Source organism: Melospiza georgiana, chromosome 1 (genome assembly GCF_028018845.1).
Source record: "Melospiza georgiana isolate bMelGeo1 chromosome 1, bMelGeo1.pri, whole genome shotgun sequence".
NCBI classification, from domain to species: domain Eukaryota; kingdom Metazoa; phylum Chordata; class Aves; order Passeriformes; family Passerellidae; genus Melospiza; species Melospiza georgiana.
In genome coordinates, this window is record NC_080430.1 from 16,994,466 (window position 1) to 17,007,076 (window position 12,611).

A 12,611-nucleotide genomic window follows, 5' to 3' on the forward strand; every position below is an offset into this window, starting at 1 on the left:
ACTGGAAAAAAGCAGGGCAGATATTAGGGTTACCAAAATGTGAAGTAGGAGAGCAAATAAGGGAAAAAAAATAGGATGAAAATACACATTGGGGCTTTTTTTAAAAATTTTCTTATTCCTGTTTATTTGGGCTTTCATAAAAATTTCTTAATTCATAATAAAAAACATTTGCTTTTCTGTATGCTTCACAATTGGTAACACTTGGCAAATTGTTAATATTTTTCAAGACAAGCAAAACTAGGTTTTTGAAATTGACATCAGACTTTCAAATAGACATCTGTATTTAAAAATATTTGGTAATGTTAAAAAATACATATTAACAACAGAATATCAGAAAAATGCTGATAAGATTATGCAGCTTTGTGTATATATTTACTGTTTAGAGGCACAAATACACAGTTCTCATCAAAATTTGAATACAATTTAAAGAATGTAATACGCAATAAAACGTGTACAAAATTGCCTATTTATTTCCAGTTAAAACTATTGAAAATTAAGGTAAAATACATTGAAAGTAAAAAGTCAAACAACTGACTGAAATTAACACAGCCAGAAGAATAATGGCAGAAGAACCTGGGGTGGGTTTTTCTGAGTCAGTCCAGATGAGTACATTCAGCATCACCAGACGTTCTGCAATGACACATTCTGATATGCTGCAAAGGGCCTGAGTATTGTCAAAGTTACACAATTCCTGACTGGGGAGATTCCTATAGCCAGCTCCCACTTTCTGCACTTTCAATCACAGCATTTTTCTTTCCAGCTGTTCCATCTGCATCGCTTGTTTCTTCAAACACCGCCACTAAACTTGACAGAGTTGTGTGAGGATCAAGCAGTTTCACAACGGGTATGTCCACCTTTCTCTCCCGAAAGACACGGTTCTGAATTGTCATGGCTAACATCGAGTCCATGCCCAAAGACGAAAGTGGCGTATTCATGGTTAGTTCATCTGCATTCACTCCTGTGAGGTCACTCATCAGTGAGGTGATGTAGTCCTCCGATTTGAGAAAGGCAGTCTTGGGGACTTCAGCTTCCTCAGATGTTTCCATCTTGTTAATGTAATCTTCTGACATAAGTGTTACAAAGCGACTTTTGAGGGAAATAATCTGACGAAAAACATGATGATACAAAGTGTGAAAGTTCAATTTGGCAACAGATTGCTGTGGGTTGTTTATAAGTAAGGTCTTCCTGAGATAGTCATGAATTTCATGCACTTGCAGAATGTCTACGCCCTTGGATTCCAGAATGCTCTGAATGAGGTCTTGGTTGAGCAGAATGCCGAGGTTCAAAGCACCCCAGTTAATGGCCTGGCCTGAGAGCCCACAGTTCCTTCTGTAGAGGCAGAAGAGATCCAGGAAAGAGTTTGCAGCTGCATAGTTTGTCTGGGTGGCATTGCCCAGAAAGGAAGCAACAGAGGAGTAGCACACAAAATAGTCAAGCTCCTGGTCTCTGGTAGCCCAGTGAAGATTTAGGGTCCCTGCTACTTTTGGGCTCAGCACTTTGTGGAAGTCAGCCAGCTTCAACACTTCAAGGTGGCCGTCGTGTATAGCAACAGCACTTTGGAACACCCCTTTGATGGGACTCCCCACAAAGGTGGTGGCAATGGACTGGAAAGCTTTCTCAACATCGCTGCTCAAAGTCACATCACACTGCACAGACACTACTTTGCTCCCTTTGTACTGCTGCTGCAAAGCCCTTAACTCTTCTTGCTTCTCACTGCTGGGAATTCTCCTGGACAGAATTGCAATACACCCTCCCCCATTCTCAGCTATGAATTTCACTGTTTCAAAGCCAAGTCCAGTGAGCCCCCCAACTACTACATAAACAGCATTCTGCTTGAACAGCTGCTTCTGGGGCTCGTACAATGGGATATCTGAAAGCACACTGATGTCCTTCTGCCTTCTCAGGACAGCAAGGGGGACAGAAGTGCAGGTGAAATAGGACATCACAGAATTTAGCCCTTCAAAGTTCTCAGTCTGCTGAAAAACAGAACCTGAAAGATTTCTAAACCATTTCATATCCATGGAACTGATCCAGGCATGTATGGTCTTCTGCACTTCCTTTAGAGGTGCTTTCTGGAAAAGGCGGGCAACAGCAAGGATATGAAAGCTGACGTTTTCATGACCAATTTCACTGACATTCTGGATGCATTCTGACTGTTGCCTGCCACACACGATCACCACATCTTTAAGAAAGGACATGTGGGCCAGGTCCTCCTGAGACAGTCTGTTGACTGGAGGAAGAATAACAAGGGCACTGCACAGGTTGATATATTGCAACACGTTAGGAGTGGGCTTTGCAAGGACTGTTCTCCAACCCATCCCTTCTGCTGCTGCAGAAAGAACATGGCACAGAACTGAGGATGGCTCTGTAGTAATAATACCCAATGTTCTGCCATGTTTTCCTTTGGGTAACCTCTGAGTGAAGATTTCCCATGCAATGATGAAGTATGACACACAAGGGACATTCTGGAGGAATGGGAATTTCCTTGCATGGAAACAAACTGTTCCTGGAATCTGAACTCTGGATGATGCAGCAGTGGGATAACATGAAACCACGTGATCTCCCACTTTCACTTTTTTCACATCACTGCCTGTTGCAGTGACTGTGCCACTGAAATCAAGAGCTAGAAGCCTGTGTTTGTCCCCAGCCTGGGAGTTCCAATACAGGGTATTACCAAAGTTACAGCTAGAAACACTAATGGGAAAATAATCTTCTGAGTGCAAACAAATTTTATCCACTTGAATTTCAACACTCTGTTTGTCCAGCTGAGTTGCAGTGCCACTGGATAATTCCCCAGACAAGTCTTTTGCTGTGTATGGATCAGAAGTGTACAAAGTGAATGATTGTGATTTCTGGAATGATCTTACAGGTTGGGTGTAATCTGCATCTACAAAAGGTGTACGTCTGATTTCGGACACATAAATTCTTCCCTGGCTGATGCAGACTTCTGGATAGTCCCCACCTTTGTACTTGATAAGAACATCTGCTAACACTGAGATGTCCAGGGAAGTGGAGGAGCTGAGGTCAATCAACTGAAATGTGATTTCTGGAAATTCAACAATACAGGCTCTGGTCATGCCACACAATGCAAACCCACAGTTAATGTGGTCCACATATCTCTCTGTTGTTCTGTAGGTGATCACTCTGACGGAGCAGCGAGACCTCTTCTCTCTTAGGGCCACCACTACCTGGCGATAGGCTTCGCAGCACTTTGCCAACTGATCTACTGCTTTCCTCGAGGAATCTTCATTCAACTTTTGGATTCCCCACAGGAAGAGAATTTCATCATAGTCCTTAACCTCTGCTCTCATTTTGTTCTGTGCATCGCCTTCCATGAGGCAATCCCAGCCTTCATACATAACATATGTTGAAGCAGGATGCAAGTGTTTTTTGAGCTGCTCAGCTATCCCAAATTTGTCTGCAAACACAAGGACTCTGGGCTTAAACCCCAGATGTCCAATTGTCTGTGAAAGGGAGACTTCTTTCCATTTGTTTTGAAACAGAAACTCATTGTCTCTGGAAGACGATTCCTTCATGAAAGTGATGGCAACGCGCTTGAGCTCGGCCAAAACAGAGCCATGTTTGTCCACAAAGCACCCACAGACCTCAAGGCAGTTCCCAGTGGATTTGCTCATTCTCATGTATATCATCATTTCCTCCTGCAGCGGGCGGAGCACCACCAGGCTGCCTATCCCTGAAGGAAAGCCTGCTCTGGAGTGGAGCGTCCTTGAGGTCAGGACAGCGGTCATCTGCAGAAAGCAGTCGAGCAGCACTGGGTGGATACAGTAGCTGTACATGTCTCTGGCGGTCTCCTCATTCACCTTTATGCTTGCTATAGCTTCCTTTAGCTCCTGGCAATAATGCACATCACTGAGCTGCCTGAATATGGAGCCATACTGAAAGCCAACCTGAGACAGTGCTTCATAAAGCTCCTCTCTGCTAATCACTGACTTGCATCTTTGATAGATGGCTTGCAAGGAGATGCTGCTTTCTTCCACCACACCTTCAAGGCCCTTGGCCACTTGGCCAGCAGCATAAACTGCGTTGGAAGAAGAGAGAACTTCAAAGGTTGTCATGGCTTTTTGTGGACTCAGCTTGATACTCAGCACTTGGGAATTCTGTGTAAGAACACACGGTGCAGAAAAACTGACACTCAGCTGGCAAGTGCTCAGAGGCACTTTGGGTTCTGAGCTGCTCATCACAGAGGCCAGACCAAGCTCCACATAGAAAGCACCAGGGACTAAGGCCACCCCATTGTTCTTGTGCTCATATAAGTACGGTGTCGTTTCCTGGGACACCAGGCAGCCAAACTCCAAGTTGTCACTGTTTATGCCGTAAATCAAAGAATGACTGGCGCTGACACCGCTTCGGCTTGCATGTTGAGGGATATCCAGGCTCATGAGTTTTTGGCGATCAAATTGATATCGTGGAATGGCCACAGGAACACTTTGATACCCATTATAAAAGTGCTGCCAGTTGGGATTAAATCCCAGTTCAAACAGATTTCCTACCAGGGTGAAGAGCGTCTGATATTCTGCATCTGTTTGCAAAGAGGACAAGACCTTTGTGCCTTTCCCTAGCGTTTCTTTTATGCTTCGCTGCAGTGCTCGGTGAGGACTTATTTCCACAAACACCACATTTTCCCTGCCTCTGGCTGCAGTTTGGATGGCTCGTGTGAAAGCAACAGGCTCACGAGTATGCTGCACCCAGAATTTGCCCTGAGAAAAGTCATTTTCAGATGCAGCCATGCCAGTCAGTGTTGAAATCACTTCCATTTCCCCCTTCTGCTTTTCCAAAGGCTCTATCTGCTCCTCCAGCTCCCCGAGTATCATGTCCATACTGGGGCTGTGGTACGCAGCTGGAACATTTAAAACATGAAGAAAGATGTTTCGCTGTCTGAAAGCTTCAGCTAACTCTCTCTGGACAGCTTCCACAGCCTCTACGCTCCCAGACAAGGTGCAGGAAATGGGGCTGTTGAAAGCAGCAATGCACACCTTTCCTGAGTAGGCATGCAGGCGTTCAGCAATCTCTTCAACGGGGATGTTTCCAACCACCAGCATTCTGCCACTGGGAGTCTTTGCCTGCAGCCTGCTCCGGTGATAAATCACTTTGACAGCATCTGCCAGGGACAGGTACCCAGCCACGTGTGCAGCAGCAACCTCCCCCACCGAGTGGCCAACAACAGCAACAGGCTTGATACCCCAGTGCTTCAGGAGGGAAGCTACAGCAACCTGCAGGGCAAACAGCAAGGGCTGACAAAGCTCTGGATTCAACAAGTCCTTTGGACTATGATTTCTTGCTGGCAGGAGGCTGATGGCAGCATGCTGCTGAAAAAGGTCTTCTATTTCCTTACACTTGTCTCTGAACACCGGCTCTGAGCTCAGCAGTGCCTCACTGAACTCCTTCAGCGTGACACCGTTGCCGCAGAACACAAACACCAGCTGTGGTTCCGCTTTGGATATGGCAGGTTCCGTGCTCGCTGCCGACCTCAGCTCTTGCTGCAAGTGTTGGAGGGAATTTGTGACAAATGCTTTTCGGTACCTGTAGCTGGCGTGGCTTCTTCTGCAGGCAGAGGTATAGGCCAGGCTTGGGAGAGTTACGGAGTTCCTTGCACTCAGCTGCTCAGCTGTGTCGGCCATTGTCATCTGAAGGGACTTAGGGGATGCTGCTGACAGCAGAACTAATTCCAGGGGCTTCTTAAAGGCAGGAAGAGGCTCTGGCTGCTTCACCTGCCTGACTACAACATGAGCATTGGTTCCTCCAAATCCAAAGCAGTTGACGCCAGCTACTCTTCCATACTCACTGGATTCTTCCCAGGGCTCTACAGCTGTGGCAACAGCAAGGTTTAATTTCTCCGTATCGATGCTGCTCATCTCCTTTGAGTAATGCAAGGATGGAACAATCTTCCCATGATGCATCATCAGGAGCACTTTGATTAACCCGGCTGCTCCAGCAGCTGATTCAGTGTGTCCAATATTTCCTTTCACTGAACCGATTTTCAGAATGGAAACTCGGGAAGACCTCTTTTTGCTAATGACATTACCAAGGCTTTCAGCTTCTGTAGGATCTCCAGCAGCAGTTCCTGTGCCATGGGCTTCAATGTACTGCACAACTGAGGGATCAACACGACTTCCATAAATGCTGCGCAGTAACTTCTCTTGCTCTATTTGAGACGGTCTCGTGATTGGAGTTATAGACCTGCCATTCTGATTGACTGCACTGATGTTTATCACACCCCAGATTTTGCTGTAGTCTTCCTTTGCCTGTTCCATGAAAGTTAAATTGTCTTTAATAAACTCATGCTTTTTCTGTAGAGAACCAAACAACAAAACAAAGCCAAGAACAACCAGAATATGATGCTAACTTCTAAATGTGAGTTCCTTTCCCTATGTTAGGGAAAGTTGATAAATTCAAAATAAATGGTTCATTATTCTTAAACTTAGATTGGTAAAACTTCTCTGGAATACTCATTATTAGAGCTGAAGACACAAAATTCAGGCAAACAACCAGTCTTAATTCAGGCTGCTTCACAAGCAATCTTACCTTTTTCAATGGTTTGAGGAAAACAACACCACAGCCTTCTCCCCTTCCATAGCCATCTGCATTTTTGGAGAAGGGTTTGCTTATGCCCTCTGGAGAGATCATTCTGGCTTTACTGAGAGACACAAATGTGCGGGGGTCGATGATGCAGTTCACCCCACCACAGATTGCTGCCTCACAGTCTCCTGGAGTGAAACAGAAACATATTCATGTTGAGATGGCCCTGGTGATAGACAGAAATGGTAGGAATTCTGATTTTGTTGTCCAGCACCTCTTCAGTCCCATTACCTGATTTAATGGCTCGCAAGGCATAGTGCAGAGCAAAAAGAAAAGACGAACACGCAGTGTCAACAGTCAGAGATGGTCCAGTCAGATTAAATGTGAAAGAGACCCTGTTGGCAGCAATGCTCATTGCTGTTCCAGTACCATCATAATGATTTATTTCATTCACAGCTCTGCTGGCCATGATTTCATAGTCTCGATTCATGAGACCTGGAAAACATCAGATACATGTCAAGTTAACCCAAGACAACAATAGGCATGTACAGCTCAAAACCTGGTGGTGTGATTTCGTTTTCAGTGTTAAGATGAAACCATATGGCATCAGTTCTCCTGTCATGAAGCTTTGCTCCAACACAAGTCAAAGGGAAAAGTCACCGCAATTTCCCCTAGACTCAGCATACACAAACCTAGCTAACAGTGGAAATTCCTACCTCTCCAAGAAATGACGGGAAATTCCTACCTGCCCAGGAAATGCCCTTTCTGATAGCTCAGCTCACTCTATCATGCAGCTAAGATTTCTGGAGTCTCCTTAGACATCTGTGTGACTTTTGTGACTCACATTGTTTTAGTTTAGCTATGACAAGATTTATCAACAAGTTACAAAGACGGTAGTTCAGACATAAATATACAAGACATTAGCTTCATTTCCTCACATGTACCAAGTTAAAGGTCACAGCACAAACTACATCCAATACTTTGTATTTATCTTTTTTTTCACACTTGCAACCAATAAAAATTAGTAAAGAAAAGCAGGCCCTGTGAGATCAGTTGTGTCCTCTTTCTGGGAATGCAACGTTTGAAATATGGTGGATCCCCAAGTCCATGAGAACATGTGGAAAGTGCAGTAGCTCTATTCAGAGAGGAAGGAATAGTGCCCTCAATGGAAGAAGAGCATCTCTCTGACTAAAATAATCTAAAACATTTCCCCTCTAGGTGCATCAAGCAAACTCCCCCAGAAAACTCCTTTTTAAAGAGACACAGATTACACCAGCAATAATGTGCTAATACTCTACTATTGTCCTTTAAATATCTTTCAACAGCATCTGGTATCATCTTGTCTGCAACTTTTTGGGGAGTAACAAAGGCAGTGTGACAAGTGCACCTTGGTACCATTCTAATGTTCACAGGAGGATTTCTGCTGCTTTAAAAGGATAGTAATCCCCAGAACACCTCAACCAAAATTATACTGGAAAACAGCATATTGGGGGGAAAGTGTAGGCCTGTGTAGAAGCCCAGAAGAGAAGGAGCTAATGTGTACGTGTCAAACACCGATTGCCGGATAGCCAGGGAGCCATCCAAGGATTGTCAGTAATAACCAAGAATTGTTAAAAAAAGCACAATGAGATGGGACCATGTGGAGGTAGGGCAGCACTTCTCTGGGATAAACATCCTTGTTCTGCTCCACAGAGACATAATCACAAAATCACAGAATCATCTAGGTTGGAAAAGACCACTGACGTCACTGAGTCCACCCTGTGCCCAAATAACACTTACTTGACTAGACAATGGCATGAAGTACCACATCCAATCTTTCCTCAAACACTTCCAGGGATGGTTAACTCCATCAGCTCTCTGAGCAAGTGATTCACATATCAAATCACCCCTTTCTGTGAAGAATTTCTCCATAATGTTCAGCCTGTAAATCCCCTGGCACAGCCTGAATCCACGTCCCTTCATCCTGTCTCCAGCTGCCTGTGAAAGAGGTTGATCCCCATATCACTACACCCTCCTTTCAGGCAGTTGTAGAGGGCAGTAAAATCACCCCTGAGCCTCCTCTTCTCAGGCTATACACCACCAGCTCCCTCAGCTGTTCCTCACAGGACTTGTGCTCCACACCCTTCCCCAGCTCTGATGCCTTTCTCTGAACTTACTCCAGCACCTCAATCTCCTTCCTGAATTGAGGGGCCCAGAAGTGGACACAGAACTCGACCATGTGGCCTCACCAGTGCCATACACAGTTGGAAGAATCACTGCCCTGCTCCTGTGGTGGCACTATTGCTGATGCATGCCAGGATGCCACTGGCCTTCTTGGCCACCTGGGCACACACTGGCTCATGTTCAGCTGCTGACCACCAGCACCACCAGGTCCTTTTCTGCTGGGCACTTTCCTACCACTCTACCCCCATCAACAAACAATGAGCAGCACCAGGACAGAAGCAGGAATGAAATATTGACCCAAGGTGAGTCTGGGGAGGATGAAGACCACCCAAGAACCAAGACCTACAAAAAGGTCTGAAAGAAGGAACTGGACATGATAATTTGTATAGAAAGAGAGCAACCCATCTTCAGGGCAGGGAAACATATCTATAAAAAGGTACCCCCAACAAATCTGGGGGGTCCTCCAAGACCCTGGACATCTCATTTGCCACACCACCATTGGAACAAGGACCGGCAATCTCTTTTTCTTTTTCTCTCTTTCATTCTCTCTTCTCTTTCTCTCTCCCTTTCTTTAACTCATCTCCTCCTTTCCCCCTTTTCTTCCACCCTACACCATTATCCCCAACCCACTGCCATGCGCTGATGTAGCAAGTCAGGGACCAACATTCCAATTTCCATGCCAAGTGTGTAATGTACTAAGAAAACATCTCCTGCAGAGAAAGAAATTACTCATCTTGGGTGTTCCCTCCCCCTTAAGGGTGGAACATCACAGCCTGGCTTGGGAGTATCTTTTCTAAGAAGGCTTGGGCTGCAGATGCAGTTTCCTGCTTCCCTTCAGTGCCTGAACATAGGAAGAAGAGCACCAAAAAGAGATACAGGAATTGTACCATGAACTTCTAGAGTAGCCTGGTAATTCTTACCAAAAGTAACCACTAGTGCCATAGCACAGTAGCTTTAGATCTCCAGTCTAGATCCAGTGCTAGATGGAAAGGTTGAAAGGTTATGAAGGATTGCTCCAATCTTTGTGAGCTTCAAATACACTTTCTTTGACATGAAATTTTCATCTTACCAATAAAAACACCTGTTTTGGTGCCACTGATAGATTCCACAGGGACTCCTGCATCCTCCAGGGCTTTGTATGTGCACTCCATCAGTAATTTCTGTTGTGGATCCATGCGTTCTGCTTCCATATTATTAATCCCAAACAGGTGGTTGTCAAATGAATTAAATCTGAAATACACCGACCAGAATAAAATATGACAGATGTGTATAACATCCATTTACTTCTAGACCCACAGTAAACATCTTTTGCAACTTCATGAAAAGCTGAGCAGTAACTGGTGTTTTGGCCACAGTTCCCATTTATGAAATTCAGAAGAAAACATTCATAAGCCAAAGATGCTTCATTTTATCAGTGCTTCTGCATTTCAGAATTAAGAGCCCACTCCTACCCATTTCTATTCTTGTGGTTATTGCACTGCTACCAACTGGATTCCTCAAACTATGAAATGTGCAGAATGAGACTCCCTCTGCAGTAATGTGGTCAGAGCTTCAACAAGTTATAAACAAAATGAGAATCTCTCCTCACTGCAAAGAATCCCCTACAAAACCTGGTTTTCTAGGTTTGTTTTCTTGGGTTTTTTTCAGATTATTTTCAGGAAATACAGACCAATGCTCTAAATTTAAAACCAAAAAGTAGAGGATCAGCTCAGGTCTGTTTTCAACAGATACCCATGCTTCTCTAAAAATACATTCATAAATACTTTGTGTGTATTTATATTTAAAAGCATCTTCAAAACAGGCCCATGCTTACAAAAGACCAAGTCCAACTTTAATCTTGGATCCCAAGATCAGATTTATATTGCCTTTTGTAATTTCGTGATTTCAGAGCAGGATTCAATATCTAACATGGGACTAAGCATTAAAGTAATTCTGGATCCTATGGTTCAACCCTGCCAAGTATAAATTTCAAGAGACAATAAGATTTCTTCTGTGCATGTCAACTTCTCCTTTGAATGAAGCTCTACACGGATTTTAGGTGAGGATTTTAGGTGAATGTGGAATTCAAATAAAAGACACTTATTTTGACCTTACTGTAATTTGCTATTCTTCCCCCTATCACAGCCCCTGAGCAGCTGTGCCCATAGTCTAAGTACTACTTCAGTGGTGCAGCAGGATAACAGACTCACTCATCCAGAAGAGCAGCTCGTGTTGTACATATTTTTCCTGGCTTGTTACCATCTGCATCATACCACTCCTTGGTATTAAACCTCTCGGGGGGGATTTCTACGGTGCAGTTTTTGCCTTCCACCAGGACCTTCCAGAAATTGTCAATTCCATCTCCTGTTGTACAAAGTTTTTCAAACAGATTAAATGATGTGCTCCCACTCCCCATGCAGACTCAGAAATGCACAATCAGCAACAAGGACCTCCCACCTGTAAATCTAGGCTGCTCAAGCAGGCTTGCCACAGAAAGAAGTGATCATTCTTTAGTGAGAGGAAAATGAAAAAGTATGACTGATCCCCTCACTGCTTGTCTAAAAGCAAAGGAACCCCATAAAATCCTTGACCACCTTCTCTCTGCCATCTCAGTGCATCTACTCCACCTACTGTAATAAAGCAAGAAGCTTTCTTTCAGGAAGACCCAATCTGTTCATATTACAGGCATGGCTGATAAGAATGTCCAGCCCTTCATCTGCCCTGTTCCTATGGATGCAGAGTTCTGTAACACTACACAATCACCCACCCAGTGAAACACACAAAAAGTTCAAATCATCCCAGACCTATCCAGCTCATTTGTATGAGTTTCATGTGCACCTCAATGCCCTGCCCACAGCCAGCACTTCAGCTTCTTTTGTCTGTCTGTCTGTCAGCAGACAAATTTAAACTAATCCGTTTCCACCACAGCACCACCTTTCAAAAAAATCCCACAAGCAACAAAGCAACAATCCAACTAAGGGGCAAACCAACAACTGTTGGTTTCCTCCATTTCAACATTAATAAAACTCTCTGATTTCAAACAGCCTGCTTTGCTTTTACCCCAAAGTTACCTCCAGGAAAGTTGCATGCTATTCCTACAATAGCAACTTCATCTGCAGTCTCGATCTCCATCTCCGGGGCTGCACAAGACAGAAGCACTGTCAGTCCAGTCCAGCAATTATGCATTTACCATTGAATAAATATAAGGTTAAAGCATTAACTTCTGACAAACACACAAACTTGTTCAAAACTTACTTAATCTGGAATGATCTACTGCTGGTTGTAGTGACAAATAACACTGCCCACACAAACACTGTACTACATTCTTCGTCTTGTCTCTACTTCCAGAGGGAATTCCCCACTTAATTCCCCAAACTCTCTCATGCACACACACTTCCTTTTTACTGTTTAACCTCTGCTAACAAATGGTGAATTTTTTCAACAAATTAGATGGCAAAGACAAGCATTCTCTTTAGGGTTAAATTAAATATCCCAGGATAGAATTGACAGATGATTTCTTTTTCCTTGATTCTGAGAAAGGAACTTGTCAGAAGAGAATCAATTCAATTGACCCAACTAGAAGCACTGCTCTAATCCCTACCGTCCTCTTGGACTTCCTTCTATCCACAAAGAGGAGAAGACTCCTCGGGAAAGGTTTTGTGGGGGATTCTTGGCAGTGGGGAGAACTTTCCATGCCAGGGATAGCACAGCAGGTCCCAAAGAGCTTTTCTCAGTCATTGACTGACAGTAGTGAAGCAGAGATGAGGCTGTTTCACAGCCCCACACATCACTCAGAATTAATATTTCTTTAAAGAAAGAAATATTAACACCTATTTGAAAGGTGAAATTAGGAATAACTGCTCAGATTCATACTTTGAAAAATTTACTTCTAGGTTCCATTAAGAACAGAAAAGGCAGAAAAAGTTAAAAAG

The 12,611-nt window shown here is 44.0% G+C and overlaps 1 protein-coding gene across 1 annotated transcript; it reads right to left on the reverse strand.

The window, feature by feature from the left end:
- Positions 1–707: 707 nt before the first annotated feature.
- Positions 708–11,865, reverse strand: LOC131091712 (mycocerosic acid synthase-like). The gene is made up of 6 exons (XM_058037887.1): positions 11,751–11,865; positions 10,890–11,043; positions 9,770–9,930; positions 6,829–7,032; positions 6,544–6,725; positions 708–6,263 (listed from the first exon to the last, which is right to left on the reverse strand). Exons 1-6 carry the CDS (start codon positions 11,863–11,865, stop codon positions 708–710), a joined length of 6,372 nt encoding a protein of 2,123 aa, XP_057893870.1.
- Between the last annotated feature and the right edge of the window lie 746 nt (positions 11,866–12,611).